The sequence below is a fragment of the Bos javanicus genome, chromosome 2, assembly GCF_032452875.1.
Source record: "Bos javanicus breed banteng chromosome 2, ARS-OSU_banteng_1.0, whole genome shotgun sequence".
NCBI lineage: Eukaryota > Metazoa > Chordata > Mammalia > Artiodactyla > Bovidae > Bos > Bos javanicus.
In genome coordinates, this window is record NC_083869.1 from 130,927,947 (window position 1) to 130,948,250 (window position 20,304).

Below are 20,304 nucleotides of genomic sequence, written 5' to 3' on the forward strand. Positions count from 1 at the left end.
ATACATGACAACTGGAAAAACCAGACCTTTGACTGTACAGATCTTTGTCAGCAAACTAATGTCTCTGCTTTTTAATATGCTATCTACGTTGGTCATAGGTTTTCTTCTAAGGACCAAGTGTCTTTTAATTTCATGGCTGCAGTCACCATCTGCAGTGATTTTGGAGCTCAAAAAAATAAAGTCTGTCACTGTTTCCACCATTTCCCCATCTATTTTCCTGGAAGTGATGGGACCGGATGCCATGATCTTAGTTTTCTGAATGTTGAGTTTTAAGTCAACTTTTTCACTCTCCTCTTTCACTTTCATCAATAGGCTCTTTAGTTCTTCCTCACTTTCTGCCGTAAGTGTGAAGTACATCATGCAGAGTACATCATGTGACATGCTGGGCTGGATGAAGCACAGGGTAAAGTGCTAAAAGACAAAGAATGGGAGAAGCCCACAAAAAGGGAACAAAGGAAATATCCGCGGACTGGAGTGAGAACCTCAGGTGAAACAAACATGCCCCCTTCCTGGCTAGACCTAATTTGCATATGGGAAGCTGCGGGGTGGGGTTGGGGAGGCGGGGAAGATAAAAATGTATAAAAAGAGGGAGCCAAGATGGGTTGAGGCCTCTTTTTTTGGGGTCTGCCCACCCTCACACCTCCACAGGGTACTATCCTTTGTTTGCCAAATAAAACTCTGAGCTGTAACTGTGCTGTAACACTGGTCTGCTGTTTCAAATCTTTGTTTCAGTAAGATGCTATGCTATGCTATGCTAAGTCACTTCAGTCATGTCCGACTCTGTGTGACCCCATAGACGGCAGCCCAACAGGCTCCCCCGTCCCTGGGATTCTCCAGGTAAGAACACTGGAGTGGGTTGCCATTTCCTTCAGTAAGATAGAACCAAGGAAATTACACTCTTCTGACACAAGATTGCTGGGAAAAAAATCAATAACCTCAGATATGCAGATGATACCATCTTTATGGCAGAAAGCATAAGCTCTTTCTTGATGAAACTGAAAGAGGAGAGTGAAAAAGCTGGCTTAAAACTCAACATTCAAAAAATGAAGATCATGGCATCCGGTCCCATCACTTCATGGCAAATAGATGGGGATACAATGGAAACTGACAGACTTTAATTTTGGGGGCTCCAAAATCACTGCAGATGGTGACTGTAGCCATGAAATTAAAAGACCCTTGATCCGTGGGAGAAAAGCTATGACCAACCTAGACAGCATATTAAAAAGCAGAGACATTAGCTTGCTGACAAAGGCCCGTACAGTCAAAGGTCTGGTTTTTCCAGTAGTCATGTATAGATGTTTTACAGCTGGACCATAAAGAAGGGAGAGTGCTTAAGAATTGGTGCTTTTGAACTGTGGTGTTAGAGAAGACTCTTGAGAGGCCCTTGGACTATAAGGAGATCCAACCAGTCAGTCCTAAAGGAAATCTAGTCCTGAATGTTCATTGGAAGGACTGATGCTGAAACTAAACTCCAGTACTTTGGCCATCTGATAGTAAGAGCCAACTCACTTGAAAGACCCTGATGCTGGTAAAGAATGAAGGCAGGAGGAGAAGGGGATGACAGAAGACGAGATGGTTGGATGGCATCATCGACTCAATGGACAGGAGTTTGAGTAAACTCCGGGAGCTGGTGATGGACAGAGAGGCCTGGCGTGCTGCAGTCCATGGGGTCGTGAAGAGTTCGACAGGACTGAGCTACTGAACAACCACCACCACCACCAATGGTTAGGGCTCAGCACTCTCACTCTACAGGGTGGATCCTTGGTGGGGAAACCAAAATCCCAGCAGCAGCAAATTGTGGCAAAAAAAAAAAAAAAAAGCATCCAGTTCAAGGTTACCCACCTTGCTAGCTATTGAGTTAGAAATTAGCGCTTAGCTTGCCTCAGGGCTCTTACTCAAATGTAAAGTCCTCAAAATCCTTACTCAGGCAGTATCCTGTAGTTTGCAAAACACTCTGATAAGGTTCCTCTTTATATCCAGAGGCAGAGATGGAATAAAGGGAAGGTTTAAAAAGGAATAAAACGGAATGTTCCTAAAGAAGGGCGAAATCAGCATATGGAGATAACAGTGAGGAGGGTTGGCCACCTGCGAGGACGACCTTCCAGGGTAGAGAAACCCCGCCCCCCGTCACCCAGGGCCCCGCGTGCACTCCGGCACAGTCCAAGGCACAGGAAACCCATGCCTCCGAAGACTACGAATCCCAGCATGCCTTGCACCCAAGAGCAGCACGCAATGTACGCCGGGACACGTAGTCCAGTTCTCACTGAGAAGGCCAGAACGTGCCATGACGTCAGGAGGGCTCGGGAAAGGGGAGTCAGAAACCGGTCCAGGATCAAGTTTCAAATCTTCCAGAGCTGACCCTGGTTTTCTGTGGGGACCCAAGTTTCAGGTCCCACCCCATAATCCAGCGGACCTATGGTGTGCCTTGAGTGCCCTCTCGCCTAACTCCTTCACGGTTAAAGAAGTATCAGAAGGCAAGAACAGGCAGCTTTCAAGTCTCCAGGCACCGGCTTGTGAGACTAGTGGTGTGCAGGACGCTTCCTGGAGACTGGTTGAGACGTCGCTTCCCCCGCGGCGCCAGTGAGGACGTGGCCAGAGAGAGCCTCGAATAGCGGCTTCCCTTCCTCTGCCCGACAGGCGAAAAAGAGAGGGGCGACAGAGGGGCGAAAGAGAGGCGCGGGCGGCGCAAAGGCTGCTGGGAGCGCGCGCATGCGCACGCCGCGGCGGGGAGTACACCCTCAACGTCTGCGGACGCTGCGGGCGTCGGGTGGCGGCGGCGGCGGCGGCGGCGCTTTGCGGCTGGTCGTGCGGGTCGGGCGCGGGCGGGCAGGCACGGCGGCTGAGGCGCGCACAGGTGATTGACTGGCCAGCTGGCTGAGGCACCGCCTGGTCCTCATTGCTGGCAGGTGGCGGGATCCATTTGGGCGGCGGTGGAGGCGGCGGCGGCAGCGGTGGCCGGGCTCAGGAGGCACTCCCTGGGCCAAGGCCATGGCACCGCGGCTGCAGCTGGAGAAGGCGGCCTGGCGCTGGGCGGAGACGGTGCGGCCCGAGGAGGTGTCGCAGGAGCACATCGAGACCGCCTACCGCATCTGGCTGGAGCCCTGCATCCGCGGCGTGTGCAGGTGAGGCCCGCGCAAAGGGACTCGCGCCCCTCCTCGCGCCGGACCTTGGAAAACCAGACCGTGGGGCAGCGGTGGGGGCGGGGGTGGGGGCTCCCGTTGGGGTGGGGAAGGAAGGCGGCGGCCCATTGCGTGCCTCTCTAAGGCTTGGAGAGAACCCCGTGGAGGGCTTCCTCCTCTCCGCCTTCTGGGCGACCCGGGAAAGGCACAGCCTTGCAGGGCTGTGCACGGAGGTGATGATGCTGAAAGCCCTTTAGAAAAGGTTCTGAGTACTTACCTCGAAGATGGCGGTGGGGATGGTTGAAAGCAGGAACTGGAGAGCTTCGCAAACGTTGGTGGTCGTTCCATCCTGGCCGCGGCTCGGCGTTTGGTTTTAGAAAACTGGGAACTTGGAAGTGTATTTCATCATTGTCTTGTGTTGGTGTCGACGCTGAAGGCTGGGTCCTATTTTGGGGGTAGGGCGGCTTTAGGAAAACGCATATAGTTAGCCTGCGTCATCGGTACCCTTCATCTCCAGTTGACATCCCCTCTTTCACTAATTTAGTAAATTTTTTAGCCTTTTTTTTTTTTTTCTTACCGCCCCCCCCGCCCGGGGGAGGGGTCGACTCTGACCCAGTACCGTTTTGCCAGGTACACAGTATGAGCTGTGTTGGTGTTCTCCTTCACCTAGCCTTCGAACCTTCTTTGCCTTTCCTTTTAGATCGAATCCTTAGCTGTTTTTTGCACGTTTTAACGCGGGAACTATAGTTTGTGTTCCGGAGTGTTGTGGAATTGACTTAGCCAAGACGGGCATGCTTCGTATCCTTTTAGCGAGTACTCAGTAAAGACTTTCTGGAGTTGTTACATTTCCAGGCAGGATCCCGGAGGAATGGAAGTCAGGGTCTCAGATCTGAAGCTTTAAAGTCTCGTGTGGGAAGTGAAACGAGTTAGGGAGCTTCCATAAGGCAAACGAATAATTCCAAGTTCTGATCGTCTGGCTCACGAGGAGGGCAACAGGCAGTACTGGAATGACATAGCCTGTATAATGGATAAGCTTCAGTCAGTTTCTCCACCTACTTTCCAGAGTAACCAAAAAATAGAAATTGTTTCACTATAATAGTTTTGATTTTAATAGAAAGAAAGGAGTAGAAATTGGCTGAGTTCACTATAAGGGAAATGTCACAGAGGTGAGTTTTAAGCTGCAACAGTAGCAAGGTTTATATCCAAGCATTTTTTTTTCTTAAACAACATCACTCATTTAAAACGTACAATCCAGTGGTTTTTAGTTGGTATATTCACAAAGTTGTTCAGAACACAACTCAATCTGACCTCACCCCCCAAAAAAAGCCCTGTACCCATTAGCTTGGCACTTGTAAACCACCTCCCCCACCCCAAGCATGCAAGTAATCACTGATCTACTTTCCACCTCTAAATTGGCCTTTTCTGAACATTTCATGTAAATGGAATCATACAGTGTGTCAACTTTAGTGACTTCTTTGACAGCATAATGTTTTCAAGAATCATCCATGTTGTAGCATATGTCAGGTTTCCATTTCATTTCAAAAAATTGTAAAAGTTATGTAAAACGCACAGTGAAATTTACCGTTTTTAAAGTATACAATTCCACTGCATTAAGTTTCCTTACATATTGTACAAACATCACCATTGTCTCCTTCCGGACTTCTTCCATCGCCCTAAAAGGAAACTCCATTTCCATTAACCTAGTCACATCCCACTTTCCCTTCCTCCATCCCCTGGCAAGCACTCATTTTTTCGTCTCTATAGATTTCTTTATTCTGGATATTTTATATTAAGTGGAATCATAAAATACGTGGCCTTTTTTTGTCTGGTGTTCACCTAGCACAATGTTTTCAAAGGTCATCCATGTTACAACACGTGTCAATACTCTATTCCTTTTTGTGGTTGAATAGTATTCCATTGTTGGACATAACACATTTTGTCTGTTCATTAGTTGATGGATCTAAAAGAGTTTCCCGCAACTTCATGAGGGATAATTGACAAATACAGTTGTACATATTTAAAGTGTACAATACGAGGGACTTTCCTGGTAATCCAGTGGCTAAGATTCCATGCTTCCATTGCAGGGAGCCCAGGTTTGATCCGTGTTGCGGAACTAGATCCCACATGCCCCAGCTAAAGATCCCATGTGCCTCAACTAAGACCGCCTGCAGCCAAATCAATATTTAAAAACCAAAGTGGACAACATAATTTGATAGGCATTGTGGAGTGATTACCAGAATCAAGGCAACGAACACCTCACAACATAGTTAAATTGATGGGTATTTTGGTTGTTTTCCACTTTTTGGCTGTTGTGAATAGCTTTGGTATGAATGTGTGCAAGTTTTTGTTGGAACACCTGTTCTTTCGTTCCTTTAAGTATTTACCTGGGAGAGGAATTGCTGGGTCATTTAATAACTATGTTTAACACTTTGAGGAACTAATTGTTTTCCAAAGCGGCTGCAGTAGTTTGCATATAATGTATGTCGATTTCAATTTCTCCATCCTCACAGTTTTTTTCTTATAGCCATCCTAGTGGATGTGCATTGGTATCTCATTATGCTTTTGATTTGCGTTTTCCTGATGACTAATAAGGTTGAGCATCTTTTCATGTGCTTATCGACCATTTGTAGATCTTTGGAGAGGTCTTTTCACATCTCTTGCCCAGTTTTAAAATGAGATTGTCTTCACTTTTGAGTTACAGCTTTTCATATATTCTCAGTATAAGTCCCATGTATTTGCATATATTTTCTCATTCTGTAGGTTCTCTATTTCCCTTTCTAGTTAGTACCCTTTGCGACAAAAAAGCTTTTACTTTAATATACCATTGACTCTGGGGCTTGTCTGGTGGCTCAGTGCTAAAGAATCCATCTGCCAGGCAGGAGATAGGTTCAGTCCTTGGGTCGGGAAGGTCCGCTGGAGAAAGAAACGGCAACCCGCTCCAGTATTCTTGCCTGGAGAATCCCATGGATAGAGCCAGGTGGGCCACAGTCCATGGGGTCGCAAACAGTCAGACAGGACTTAGCTCCTAAACGACAATAACAACACAGCAGTTTTATTTATCTTTTGTTTTGGTCACTTGTTCTTTTGAAACCAGGCCTGATCTGAAGTCCAAGCAGTTTTTATTTAAATATCAGAAAGATTTCTCCTACCCTTTTGTTTAAGCATTTCTTCTGACTCTTTAAGATGAGATTAAGTAATTAAGATATTATCAATGTCTTTTAAACACTTTACAGAAAAATTTTCAATGAGATGCCAGAGCTGAAGAAGTGTGTAGCCACAGGCAAAGACAAGATGACTCAGGACTATTTACCTTCTGAGACTGCTTAGTACAGTCACAGCATGAAAGCAATCTATACTAAATCTTAGGTACAAAGAATTCTGCAAATATTTTGTCTTAATTCTTAAAACCAGTAAGGATTGTAGTCAAATCAGTCCCTTTCCCGTGGTTTCCCCAGTGGCTCAGACGGTCAATCTGCCTGCAATGCAGGAAACCTGGGTTCGATCCCTGGATCAGGAAGATCCCTTGGAGTAGGAAATGGCAACCCACTCCAGTATTCTTGTCTGGAGAATCCCTTGGACAGAGTAGTCTGGTGGACTACAGTCCATGGGGTCGCAAAAAGTCAGACACGGCTGAGTGACTAACACTTTCACTTTCGAGTTCCTTGCAGTAAAACTGTTCGGTGAGGGATATGCAGCTTTCATATTGCCCCATTTTGGTAGATTTCTCATGAGAGTGGTGGTTTCCTTTACATTCCTACTACCAGTGTGTAAGAATGTCTTGTTTCCATAATCAACACAATATGTTAGTCAGACTTTTTCATCTGATAGGTGGGATATGGTGTCATATTATTTCTTTTTGTGACAGTTAAGATCTTGATTTGAATTTTTAAAACCTGAACTTACACTTCTAGTTGTATATAGGAGTGTAATGTCTGTTTTGTTTTCATCAGAGAAACCAAAACATTTCAGAGGTGTAATGCATTCAAGAAAGTCATCGTTATGCCACTGATTTAACTGTGCCTCATGGATAGTGGGATCTTAGTTCCCCAATCAGGGATGGACCCTGGGTCCCTGCATTGAAAGCACTGAGTCTGAACCACCAACCGCCGGGGAATCCCTTGTTAGACCAGTTTAAGAAACACTTAAGTGACTGCCCCTGGCTCTAGTCTAAACCCCTTAGTAAGGACTGTTGGACCTGATGCTTAAGTTTCTATTGAGCCTTTCCTCTTTGATGTGCTGGTGATACCTTTTCTCTGTTGGTGCACTTTCTCTCTCACTTTACCACTTTTGCCTTGCTAACCTGTCCCTGATCCTCAGAAGAGGTCAGGGAACAGATTTTTTTAAATTAAAAAAGTCTTATTAATTATGGCAAAATTTAAACATACACCGAAGTAGGATTTCCCTGCTGTTCCAGTGGTTAAGAGTCCATTTTTGCACTGCATAGGGTGTGGATTCAATCCCTGGTCAGAGAGCTAAGATCCCTATGCCATGTGATGTGGGGGAAAAAGAGAGAGAGAGAGAGATGGTATAATGACACCCCACGATCCCATACAGCTTTATCAGTTATTGACCCAAGATGATCAGTTGTTTTGTTGCTGAAAACTCAGCTCTTTGTACACCTGTGCCAAATTGAATTTGGAGGTCGTTTTGGGTGAAGTAGAAAAGTATAGCTTTATTACTTTCCAGGCAAAGGGGGCCACAGTGAGCTAATGCCCTCAGAACCTCGTGTCCCAGCTTGGGGATCAGTTCAGTCACTCAGTCGTGTCCGACTCTTTGTGACCCACGGACTGCAGCACGCCAGGCTTCCCTGTCCATCATCAACTCCCAGAGCTTGCTCAAACTCAGGTTCATCTAGTCGGTGATGCTGGATCTTAGCTGTGGCTCTCAGGATCTTAAAGCATTGTGTCTTGAGGATCTCATCCTCTGTCGTCCCCTTCTGCCTTCAATCTTTTCCAGCATCAGGGTCTTTTCCAGTGAGTCAGTTCTTCGCATCAGGCGGTCAAAGAATTGGGAGTTTCAGCTTCAGTCCTTCCAGTGAATATTCAGGACTGATTTCCTTCAGGATGGACTGGTTGGATCTCCTTGCAGTCCAAGGGGCGCTCAAGAGTCTTCTCTAACACCACAGTTCAAAAGCATCAATTCTTCAGTGCTCAACTTTCTTTATAGTCTGACTCTCACATAGTCAACTCATATAGACAAGTCTATATAGTCCAGTTCTTGGGGAAGATAGAAGTCTTATCGTAATTATTCAAAAAGGGTGTGCTCACCTTGTGGACAGTCTTCTGAGGGGTTAGTGGTGAGGTAAAGAGGAATCACCTTCAGGTCCAGCTGATCTGGGGTCTGCATGCTTGTGGGCAGCATGCATGCCTGCTCAGTTGTGTCTGACTCTGCGACCCCATGGACTGTAGCCCACCAGGCTCCTCTGTCCATGGAATTTTCCAGGCAAGAATATTGGAGTGGGTTGCCATTTCCTTCTCCAAGGGGATCTTCCCCACCCAAGGATGGAATCCTCTCATCTTTCTCTCCTGTTGGCAGGTGAGTTGTTTACCACTGCGCCACCTGGGAAGCCTTGTGGGCAGTATACCGAAGTTAATTGGTAGCTTCTCCCACCTGGAGGGGCTTTCGGGCTCTGAGATAACTCAAAGGTATTGCTGTGTGTATCCATTGAGGGGAAAACAGGACCTTGCCCCAAGGCTGCTCTTGACTGTTTCTCTCACAGCCCCGCCCTTCCCTAATTAACGACTGCTCAAGTCTGCCCTTCAGAAGCAGGGAAGGTCAAGGAGGCTGAAGGAAGGCTGTTTCCTGGAGTCAGAAATGGGGGCACAGAGAGACCTTGTCCCCAGGAGCCGAACAGGGCCCTGCGCCGCGTCAGTTTATTCTCAGTGAATGATGTACTTTCATTACTTAACACAACTTTAAAGATTTCCAGTGTAATGCGTGTTACTGGTTTAGGAGGTATTCTGTGTTCTATGAAACCTGTGTCTGTGGAGTTTTGTTCTTTATGTGTCTCTGCTGTTCTACACCAGCACTTGCAGGATTACTTAGTATAACCAAGCTTTGAATGAAAGTGAGAAACCTCCCCTTAATCTCAGGTTGAGCTGGTATTTGATATTTTTCATTTTCTTTCTATGTATCTGTTAAATTCAACAAATATTTATTATATGCCATGCAGAGTAGTCATTCTTTATTCAGAAAAAATTTTTTTTCCGGCATCTCCTGTGGTCTAGGGTGGCTCTGAAATAGAGCCAACTGAGGTTAAAGTTCCTTCATTTGCCATTTATTTTAGAGATAAGAAAGATATAAACAACATAATATTTACTTTCACAAAAGGAGACAGTTTGAAAATGGACCTCAGCAATGTCCTTTAGAGTCCTGAATCGGTTCCCCACCCCCCCGCCAGTTACGGCTGATGCCACAACTAGAAATTGTTTTCAATCCCATTAATGTATCTTTGTTGTACTGGGTCTTTGTTGCTGTGTGGGCTTTTCTGTAGTTGGCGGTTAGCAGGGGCTGCTCTCTTTTTGCAGTGCGGGGCTTTTCATCACCATGGCTTCTTGTGGAGTTCTAGGGCTTGCAGGCTTAAGTACTTGTGGCACATGGGTTTAGTTGCCCCATGGCCTCTGGGATCTTCCTGGGCCAGGGGTCGAGCCCCTGCCTCCAGCATTAGCAGATGGATTCTTCGCCACTGGACCACCAGGCAAGTCCTCCCAATTAAAAAAAAGGTGCCTCGGATCTTAGTTGTGGCTGTCAGGGTCTTAAAGCATTGTGTCTTGAGGACCTTTTTGTTGTAGCTGATGGACTCTCTGGGGTTGTGGCTTGGGATCTCCAGAGTGCTTGACTCAGTAGTTGGCATGTGGTTGGCACCCCACTCCAGTACTCTTGCCTGGAAAATCCCATGGACGAGGAGCCTGGAAGGCTGCAGTCCATGGGGTCGCGAAGAGTCGGAGTCGGACACAACTGAGCCGACTTCACTTTGACTTTTCACTTTCATGCGTTGGAGAAGGAAATGGCAACCCACTCCAGTGTTCTTGCCTGGAGAATCCCAGGGACGGGGGAGCCTGGTGGGCTGCCGTCTATGGGGTCACACAGAGTCGGACACGACTGAAGCGACTTACCTTTTAGTTGCTATGCTGCACATGGGATCTTACTGCCGTAACTGGGATCAAACCCGTGTCTTCTGCACAGCAAGGCGGACTCTTAACCACCAGACGACCCAGTTTTTTGTTTGTTTGTTTGATTTTTACTTTGTGGGTTTTTTCCCTTTTGATTCATAGAATGAGGTACGGGTCCATCTTTATTTTTGCTTTTTACTAAATGGGCACTCAGTTTTCTTAAACCATTTATTGAATAATCTAATCTTCACCAGCTCTAGTTGAGAGGCCATCTTTAGTTATTTTCTTAGTGGTCCTGCCACAGGGCATGTGGGATCTTGGTTCCCAGCTAGGGATGGAACTCACGCCCCTTCAGTGGAAGCACTGAGTCTTAATCTGTGGACCGCCAGGGAAGACTCAAAGGCCACTTCTGTTATATGACAAATTACTGTACGTATTTGGGGACGTACAGTACCCCATTCCCTTCCGCTGATTCTACTCAATATCCCTGTACTAGGATAACAGTTCCAGTTACTTGCCAGCATTTTTAAAATACCTGATAAGGCAGGAGCCTTCTTAAATTTCTCTGTGAAGGACTTCCCCCGTGGTCTAGTGTTTTAAGACTGAGCTCCCCATGCACGGGGCCCAGGTTCCACCCCTGACTGGGGAACTAGAGGGCCCGTGTGGCAGGCCGGTAGACGGCAGCTTAAAAAAATGCTCAAAAGTTTTCTAGTGGTTCTTATTCAACTAAAATTTATATTTTATGTACAGAAAAGTGCACAAAGTCATGAGATTTACACTGGGTGAATTATCACACAGGGAACATATATCTCATGTGTCTAACAGCAAGATGAAATAAAACACTGCTGTGGGGACTTCTCCGGTGGTCCAGAGGTTAAGATGCCGCGCTTGCCCTGCAGGGAGTATTGGTGTTCAGTGGCTAAGAATCCGCTTACCGATGCAGGGACACGGTCTGATCCCTGGTCCAGGAAGATCCCTCGTGCTGCGGTGAGAAGCCCTGATATCGCAACTGTAGAAAAGCCTGCACAGAAAGGAAGACCCAGCTCAGCCAAAATTAAAATAGAGAACTTAAAAAAAAAAAAAGACAACACACTCGCCTTACTTTGAACACCACAGATTATCTACCTTGTTTTGAACTTTGTATACAATTAATTTTACATTGTATTTCCTCTGGCCTCTTTTGCTCAGCACTGTGAGATTCATTCATATGGTGAGTAGCAGCAGGATGTTCATTCTTAGTCATTTGCAGATCATACACACGCACGAGGGATCTTAGTTCTTGACCAGGGATCAAACCAGAGCCCCCTGCATTGCAAGATGGTTATTCTTAACCGCTGGAACGCCAGGGAAGTCCCTACATTCAGTGTTTCTGTTCACAACTCATTGTCCAGAACTTATTTCATTGGTGCTGCCAATCCAGAACGTGTCTAGAACAGGGTTACTTGGCAAATGGCACTATAGTCCACCACTCACGGTGCGTTTCGCTTTCCTCAAATGACAACTTTTCATGCTTAGAGGCCATTTGTATGCCTCTTTCAGCAGCTTCTTGTGTCCTTTGCCCATTTTTATTTGGGGTTATTAGTCCTCATCAGTTGGTAGGCATTCTTTTTTAAAATACTTGTATTTTTAACTTCATTCTTGCCTGCGCTGAGTCCCCTCAGTGTGCTGTGCGCAGACTGTCTCTAGTTGTGGCAAGTGGGGGCTGCTGTCTGGTTGGGGTGTGCAGGCTTCTGCTGGCGGCGGCTTCTCTTGCTGCCGAGCAGAGACTCTAGAGGGCCCAGGCTCAGCAGCTGTGGCTCTCAGGATTGGTTGCTCCTTGTCTGTGGGATCTTCCTGGACCAGGGATCGAACCCGTGTCCCGTGCATTGGCGGGAGGATTCTTATCCACTGGATCACCAGGGAAGTCCAGTAGGAGTTCTTTATGTAGTAAGAGATTATTTCTGTGACATGAGTTGTAAAAAGAATTTTTTAATTGTATCATTGTCTTTTTTTTTTCCTCTTGTGGCTGTGCCATGTGGCATGTGGAGCTTCCTTTACCAGGGATTGAACCCATGCCTCCTGCAGTGCAAGCACAGAGTCTTAACCACTGGGCCACCAGAGAGGTGCCTATACCATTGTCTTTTGACTTATGGATTGGTTAGCCATGCAAAAATGTTTTATGAGATTAAATTAATGGATCTTTTGTGACTTCTAAACGTTGAGTCATCAACTCAGTCCTTTTTCATACCAGTGTGTAAAAGAAATTTGCTGGGGTTTTTTTTAAATGTTATTGTGGTTTTAATTAATGTTTAAATCTTTGATCCAGTTGGAATTTGTACTGAAGTGATACTGTGAAATGAATCCAATTGTATCTTTTTGCAGGTAGCTGCCTGCTTGCCCATCCCTGTTTATTAAAGATGATGTCTTTCCTCCACTGATGTGGACACCTTAGTTGCATGCTGAGTTGCCCTGTGTTTCTGAACTTTTTGTTACAGTGTTTTGGTTTGGGGGTCTTTGTGATTCAGTATCTTGTAGGACTCATGTCTTTACTCCACTGATGGGGATACCTTTGTTGCATGCTGAGTTACAGTGTGTATTTGGGTCTGTTTCTGAACTTTTTATTTTATTACATTGTTTTAGTTTGGGGGTCTTCGTGATTCAGTATCCTGTAGGACTTAATCCTTCCTGATTGTTCTTTTTAGGAGTTGTTTTGTTTTGGCTTTTAAATTTGTGTTCTGTTCCATAATTTGTCTGCTTGATTTAATAATAAGAAAAATCTTCGGATTTTTTTTGGACAGTTTACAATCCAGGAAGATGAAGATGAGCCATGTTCACTCCATGGCTGAGTTTGAGCAGTGTGTCATAAAATGCTTTTAAAAAAAAAACCAAGCAGGAGTGAGTAGATTAAGTTTGATTTTTTTTTTTTTTTCAGTTTGAAATTGTGCTGGTGGAAGGAGGAGGGACTCTCCTTAGGGGTCTGGTGGGGTGCCCTGTGGTGCCCTTTGAAAGGCTGCTGGGGCACTGAGCTGTGTTCTCTTTTTATTTTCTTTCCTAGTAGAGGACTTACTAATATTGTTTTAATAGCTACTTTGCTTTGGGGGGTTTTCTAAACTTGTCTTCTGTGTGTGCGCAATCTTGTCCGACTCTGTGCGTCCCTATGGCTTGTGGCCCACCAGGCTCCTCTGTCCGTGGGATCCCCAGGCACGAATTCTGGAGTGGGTTGCCATGCCCTTCTCCAGGGGCTCTTCCCGACCCAGGGGTTGAACCTGTATCTCTTTTGTCTCCTGCATTGGCTGGTAGGGTCTTGACCACTGGCACCACCTGGAAAGCCAGCAGCAGCCTTGAAAAATTGTAAACGTTTAGGTGAAGGATAAGAAGCCTTTTTGTGTCCAATGATCTGACCTTGGGACTCTTTCTCATGAAAAAGAGCAGCCACAGGGCTGGGAAGCCTGCTTCGGGCGGTGGCTGCCTGTGTGAATGAGGTTTCGTGAGGACCCTGATGCCTGGTCGTCCTCTTGGCTGTATGTCTCTTGTGTCCTTTTGGTTAGAATTCAGAATTTCAAATAAAATCAGGTTGTTAGGTGAATGAAAACTTAATGGATTTCCAGTTGTGAATATTCTGAAAGCAGTCATTGCTAGTGGTTCCCATCTTTCCTTTAATAAATATTTTAAATGAAGCCACGTATATCCAACCCTGTTCCTTACCCCCCCCTCCACAAAAACAATCAGTACCGAGTGCTGTTGCCCTGAACCCTTGCGTCAGCCGTTATCTTGCGCGTTTCTCATCTCTCAGTTACAGCGTCTATGTTGTTTCTTTGCTTCGCTGCCGCTCTCCGCCAAGAGCCAAGATTTAGACTTCGAAAATGTCCCATTTAAAAAAAATTAGAAGCTTAAAACTTAGTAAAAATAGGAGGAGCTTGGTGAGAGTGGCAGTGATTGGAAAAGCAAAACTTGTGAAATCTTCAGATGATTCTGATAAGCCACCTTGCTTGAGAAGCGTAACTAGAGAACCTTTTTTATTTTTTGTCAAACGGCTGGTAATGCCGTGGTCTTTTTCTTTTCTCTTTCCTGTTGGGCTTTTTGTTTTGGGGTATAACCGATTTACAATGCTCTGATAGTTTCAGATGAACAGCGGAGGGACTTAGCCGTACATATACATGTATCCATGTAGAGGGTCTTTCTAAAGTTCCAGTCTAGTTCTTTTTCTTCGTAAAATTGTGTATTGGCTCCTTGTTGTTTCTGGAATAAAGTCCGAGCTCTTGCCATGCATGGTGTTTGAGGGCTTCTGTGATCTGATCCAGCGCCTACTTCTCTGCAGCCTCAGGGGCTTTCCCAAGGGCTTTCGCCTCTCCCCAAAGCCTCCAGCTGTGATGAACTGCATCTGCAGGAAGACTTACGTGTAAGCCTCTGTTGGTTTTGCCTCTCCAGCCTGTCTCCATAGGCTCTCCTCGGCCTGGGAGGCTCTTGGGTTCTCCTCTCACATGCAGTGAGTTCCTGTGTGCCCTTGGAGACGCCCAGCTTGGCAACAGCCCCCTCCTGTGGGGTTCCTGCTGAGCTTAATGCCAGTGCAGCGCTCACTTCTCTGAAGCTGTCCTTTGTGAGCGCTTCTTTGCTGCCTGGGACTTTGTCTTTTATTTTGGTATATCCTGGCTGGTCGGACACGACTGAAGCAACTTAGCAGCAGCGGCAGCAGCGGGTCCTGTAATTCTTATCCGAGCATATCAACTTGACAGAACGTGTGGACCTGTAGAGTCTAGTTGCTTTTAGAAGATGATAGGTTTTGGTTAGAGAGTCACATTGTTGACTTTCACTCAGGGCACTGTGACATATCTTGTGGAAAACTGATGCTGGTAACGTCGACTGATAGCAACTGGAAACGGTCCCGCAGCAGCACTCCGAGCACAGATCACCCAGACTGATCACAGCCGCTACCTCTTACCCAGTACCACTTCTACCCTTGTTTTCATCATCCTCTCTTTCTGGCTAGAGGCAGAAAGGGCAGAATAGTCTTATTGTCGCATGTACTTAAGTGTTTTTATAAACGTGGGCTTCAAAGGGGATCCAGATTAAAAAGATCAGAAAATTTTAGTGTTCACCTAATCCCATCCCCCTTGTTTTATAAATGAGGAAACAGGGACTTTTTCCTCTGAGCAGAGTCATGGCAGGGATTGGTTTTGTCTTCTTTCGACTAGCACGTAGGACACGAGGAGCCAGGGAAGGTTGAGTCAGCCGCCAGAGCTCTGGAGAGGGCTTGAAGTCAGGCAGTGACTTGCTGTAACCTCTCCCCTCGCCCACCTGTCAAACGGTGGGGAGGCTTCTGAACTCCTCCTGCCTTGTTGGCATCTGGCGAGGGGCTGTTTTGAGATTATGAAATGACAGAGGGACGAGAGTGTTCTTGGTTAGAGGGGACTAGTTTGGAAGGGAGTTCCTGGACCTAACTAATCCTAAGCAGCCACCATTCTGGTAAGAGTGGCGGCATTCACAGTTACAGACGATTTGAAATTTTCAAGGACAGTTCAGTCAGTGGTTATTATTGGAACCATTTCAGTAATATTCGTCTAACCTGTTCTCTGCATGTGTGTGTATGTGTACACACACACAAATCACTTTCAGAATCTGGTGCTGCGTTAGGCAAAGCTTTAGTATGGTCAGGGGTCTTCCCCAGAAGCAGGAGAGTTGGCTTGTTGCCGTTCTTCATTGATTTCTCCCTGGGCTGGGTGTGAAACGAAGCCAGAGAGCCAAGAAACTAAAAGGTGTTGAGGGAGAAAAACAGCGATAATAACTCTTTAAGTGATCACGCAGAGAGTAAGATCTCCACCCTCCACTCCCATCCAGATAATAAATTTTCTCTGAACTGCACAGCAACTGTGTGTTCAGTGACTATTGATTTCTGTCCACTATGCTGGATGGTGTACTTCTAAATGACAGATGGTTGGAGATCCGTGAAAACAGAACCAAAACTACCACTCTTAACCTGTGGTGAGTGTAGAAGAAGCTTAAATCATTTGTACCCCTGGATTGTTAGCCTACTTTTTTTTGTTTGTTTCTATGTTTTTTACCACTTTACAGTTTTTTTTTAAATTATATAACTCAACTTTGCTTACTTTATAAACTTTTTATTTTGTATTGGGATATAGCCAATTAAAAATATTGTGATAGTTTCAGGTAGACAGCAAAGGGATACATGTACATGTATACACTCAACCATATATATACAATGTGTCCATTCTCCTCCAAACGCCCCTCCCATCTACGCCTGTCACATAACATTGAGGAGAGTTCCCTGTGCTGAACAGTAGATCCTTGGTTATCCATTATGACTCTCGCAATCTGTACGTGTCTATCCCACACTCCCTAACTATCCCTCACAGACAGTTTGACTTGTGAGAAATTGTTTCCTTTTTTTACAGTTTTGGACATCACTACAGATGTCTCCTTTTCCTTCTTGCTTGCACCATCTAATCTGTTCCCAAGTCCTGTTGATTTCATTGCATTGCTATGCTTGGATTCAGCTTTCTTTCCTTGCTTGCATTGCCACCAAACAGGTTTAGGACTTCATCTCTCACCAGGAAAATCGTTGTGTTTCTCTGTTCAGCTTCAATCCATCACTTGCATTGCTACCAAAGTGTTTATTGGCCTAAAAGCACAGCAGGTGATGTCCCACAGCAGGGTATCAGACCACACATTTCGGAACCTGCCCCCTGCCTACTCCTGCAACCACTTGGTGTTCTTGTATCCATAGCCCCAGGAAGAAAGTAGCTGTTAGAATTCTTCATTTTGTTTCATTGCCACAGTGGCAGACATTCTGTGGACAAGTGCCTAAAAGTATTGAAACAAAATCTTGGTGTCATTTAACATTTTGAGGTATTTTCTCATGTTTCCCCAAAAGGGTCATGTTTAACCATGGACAGTGACTCTCACTTTACCCTGATTCATCACCAATTTTTTTTTTTGCTAATTCTATAAGTGAAAACATTTTTCATGGCTGTTTTACGTTTGCATTTTTCCAGAGCGGAGATGTTTCCCCCTGTGTTTGTTAACTGGTCTTATAGGAAGGCTTAAGGAAGCTTTTTAAGAATTGGGAGATTTGGGAATTCCCTGGTAGTCCAGTGGTTAGGACTCATTTGTACTGCTGTGGCCCTAGATTCAATCCCTAGTAGAGGAACTAAGATCCTGCAAGCTGCGTGATGTGCTTACTAAAAAAAAAAAGAACTAGGGGGTCTGTCAGGCTGAAATGGACATTGGCTCTTGATGTTAATAACAGAAAAAGCTTTATTTAGTTAGTCTGTATTTGTTAGGGCTTCTAGATACAGGTAACGGAAACTTGAAACTAACCTCGTGTAAGGGAAGTGCCTCAGTTAAATCTAAGGAGGTGTTTTAATTCAGGAAAGATATGAACAAATAAATCAATGCTAGGGCAGAACAAAGCTGGTGAAGGTAATGGAATTCCAGCTGAGTTATTTCACATCCTTAAAGATGATGTTAAATGCTGCAGTCAATATGGCAGCAAATTTGGAAAACTCAGCAGTGGCCACAGGACTGGAAAAGGTCAGCTTTCATTCCAATCCCAAAGAAAGACGACACCAAAGAACTGCTGCACAATTGTGCTCCTTTCACGTGCTGGCAAGGCAGTGCTCAAAATCCTTCAGGCTAGGCTGCAACAGTATGTGAACTGAGAACTTCCAGATGTACAAGCTGGATTTAGAAAAGGCAGAGGAACCAGAGCTTAGATTGCTAACATCTACTGGATCATAGAAAAAGCAAGACAAACGTCTACTTCTGCTTCATTGACTATGCTAAAGCCTTTGACTGTGTGGATCACAACAAACTGGGAAATTTTTAAAGAGATGGGAATACCAGACCACCTTACCTGCCTCCTGAGAAATCTGTTTATACAGGTCAAGAAGCAACACTTAGAACCGGACATGGAACAACAGACTGGTTCCAGGTTGGGAAAGAAGTACGTCAAGGTTGCGTATTGTCACCCTGCTTATTTAACTTCTATGCAGAGTACATCATGAGAAACGCTGGGCTGGAGGAAGCACAAGCTGGACTCAGGATTGCTGGGAGAAATATCAATAACCTCAGATATGAAGATGACCCCACCCTTATGGCAGAAAGTGAAGAAGAACTAAAGAGCCTCGTGATGAAAGTGAAAGAGGAGAGTGAAAAAGCTCGCTTAAAATTCAGCATTCAGAAAACTAAGATGATGGTATCCAGGTCCATCACTTCATGGCAAATAGATGGAGAAAAAAGGGAAACAGTGACAGACTTTATTTTCCTGGGTTCAGAAATCACTGCAGACGGGGACTGCAGCCATGAAATTTAAAGACACTTGGCCCTTGGAGAAAAAACTATGACAAACCTAGACAGCATATTAAAAAGCAGACCTATCACTTTGTTGACAAAGGTCTGTCTAGTCAAAGCGATGGTTTTTCCAGTAGTCTTGTATGGATGTGAGAGTTGGACCATAGAGAAGGCTGAGCACCGAAGAACTGATGATTTTGAACTCTGGAGCTGGAGGAGACTCTTGAGAATCCCTTGGACTGCAAGGAGATCAAACCAGTCAATCCTGAAGTATTCATTGGAAGGGCTGATGCTGAAGCTGAAGCTCCAATACTTTGGCTACCTGATGTGAAGAGCTGACTCATTGGAAAAGACCCTGATGATGGGAAAGATTGAGGGCAGGAGGAGAAGGGGACGACAGAGGATGAGATGGTTGGATGGCATCACTGACTCAATGTTCGTGAGTTTGAGCAAACTCTAGGAGGTGGTGAAGGACAGGGAGGCCTGACTTCCTGCTGTCCGTGGGGTTGCAGAGTCTGACTTGACTTGGAGACAGAACAACGGTAAAGGGCAGGGAGACACTTGGGCTACGGAGCTAAGGAGGGGTTTGGGAACGTCTTTCACCTATTTCTCATGCAAATCAGCAGGTTGATTTCATTCTTAATGTTGGGACAACTACGCTTCCAAAGTCCCACGCATCCCATAAGACCTGCCACTGAAGACGGATTGTTTTGTTTTTTTCCCTTCTCTCAGTTCTTCTTTTAAATATTTTGTGAGGTTGTTTTTGGGTTCTGGATGGGAGCTGCGTCTCAGCAGCTCTTGGTAAAACCAGAGGAATGGAGGAACAGTTAGCCCCAAATTTAAAAAAAAAAAAGGAATGTGGGGAAAGCTGAAGCAACTAGGCACACAGAGCAATAGGCATGCACCACACAGAACAAAGCCTAGTCTTGAAGCCAGCTGACATGTAAGTAAGTGAGATAGTGGGGTGGAAAAGAGCCAAGGGAGAACCGGAGTGACTGCTCTCCGTGCTTTGTTTTGTGATTCCGTTTTCCCTGATGCCCCTGTAGGCAAAATGACAGATTTCTGGGAAGAAGGATAACTGGGTATAGTTATAGAGTTGTAAGAATGTACTGTTTCAGAGAATGTACTCTTTCAGAGAAGATGAGTGGCATTACTCTACCCAGGTTAAATCAGAACTGCTTGTGACCTTGAAAAATTTGATGTTTAAGCCAGCATTAGCAAATCCAGATGCTTTCTAGTATCCTAGTAAGTTATAAAAATTTGAGTCAAGTGGCTAGGGTATTTACACATTAAACATGTAAACGTGTGTACCTATGTCACGCACGTGTCTCAGGCTCCTTAATCTGCCTCCTGTGCTCTGATAAAAAGAAGAGCGAGTATTTTTCTCCTATAAGACAATTGGTACAGACAGGATGATGCTACTTGATGCCCATGCTGCTTCTGCGCACACGCTTAGTCGTGTCCAACTCTCGCGACGCCGTGAACAGAAGCCCGCCACACTCCTCTGTCCGTGGGATGTTTCAGGCAAGAATATGGGAGTGGGTTGCAATTTCCTCCTCCCAGGGATTTTCCCAACCCGGGGATCGAACTGGCGTCTGCCTGCACATCTTTCTGTCTTTTTGTACAGTTCGTGAGGTTCTCATGGCAAGTACACTGGGCTGGCTTGCCATTCCCTCCTCCAGTGGATCACATTTTTTCAGAACTGTCCGCTGTTACCCGTCCATCTTGGGTGGTCCTGCATGGCATGGCCCATAGCTTCATCAAGTCACACAGGCCCCTGCACCACA

General features: G+C 45.5%; 1 protein-coding gene across 5 annotated transcripts in view; it reads left to right on the forward strand.

The window, feature by feature from the left end:
- The first annotated feature begins 2,729 nt into the window (after positions 1-2,729).
- Positions 2,730-20,304, forward strand: part of USP48 (ubiquitin specific peptidase 48) — a 72,874-nt gene continuing 55,299 nt past the window's right edge. For 3 of the 5 annotated variants that reach the window (XM_061394094.1, XM_061394130.1, XM_061394103.1), the window contains exon 1: positions 2,730-3,122. In XM_061394094.1, coding sequence (XP_061250078.1) covers positions 2,989-3,122 — 134 coding nt within the window. In that variant the 5' untranslated portion in view covers positions 2,730-2,988. The remainder of the gene's footprint in view (positions 3,123-20,304) is intronic. The other 2 variants (XM_061394121.1, XM_061394110.1) reach the window with 2 other exon arrangements.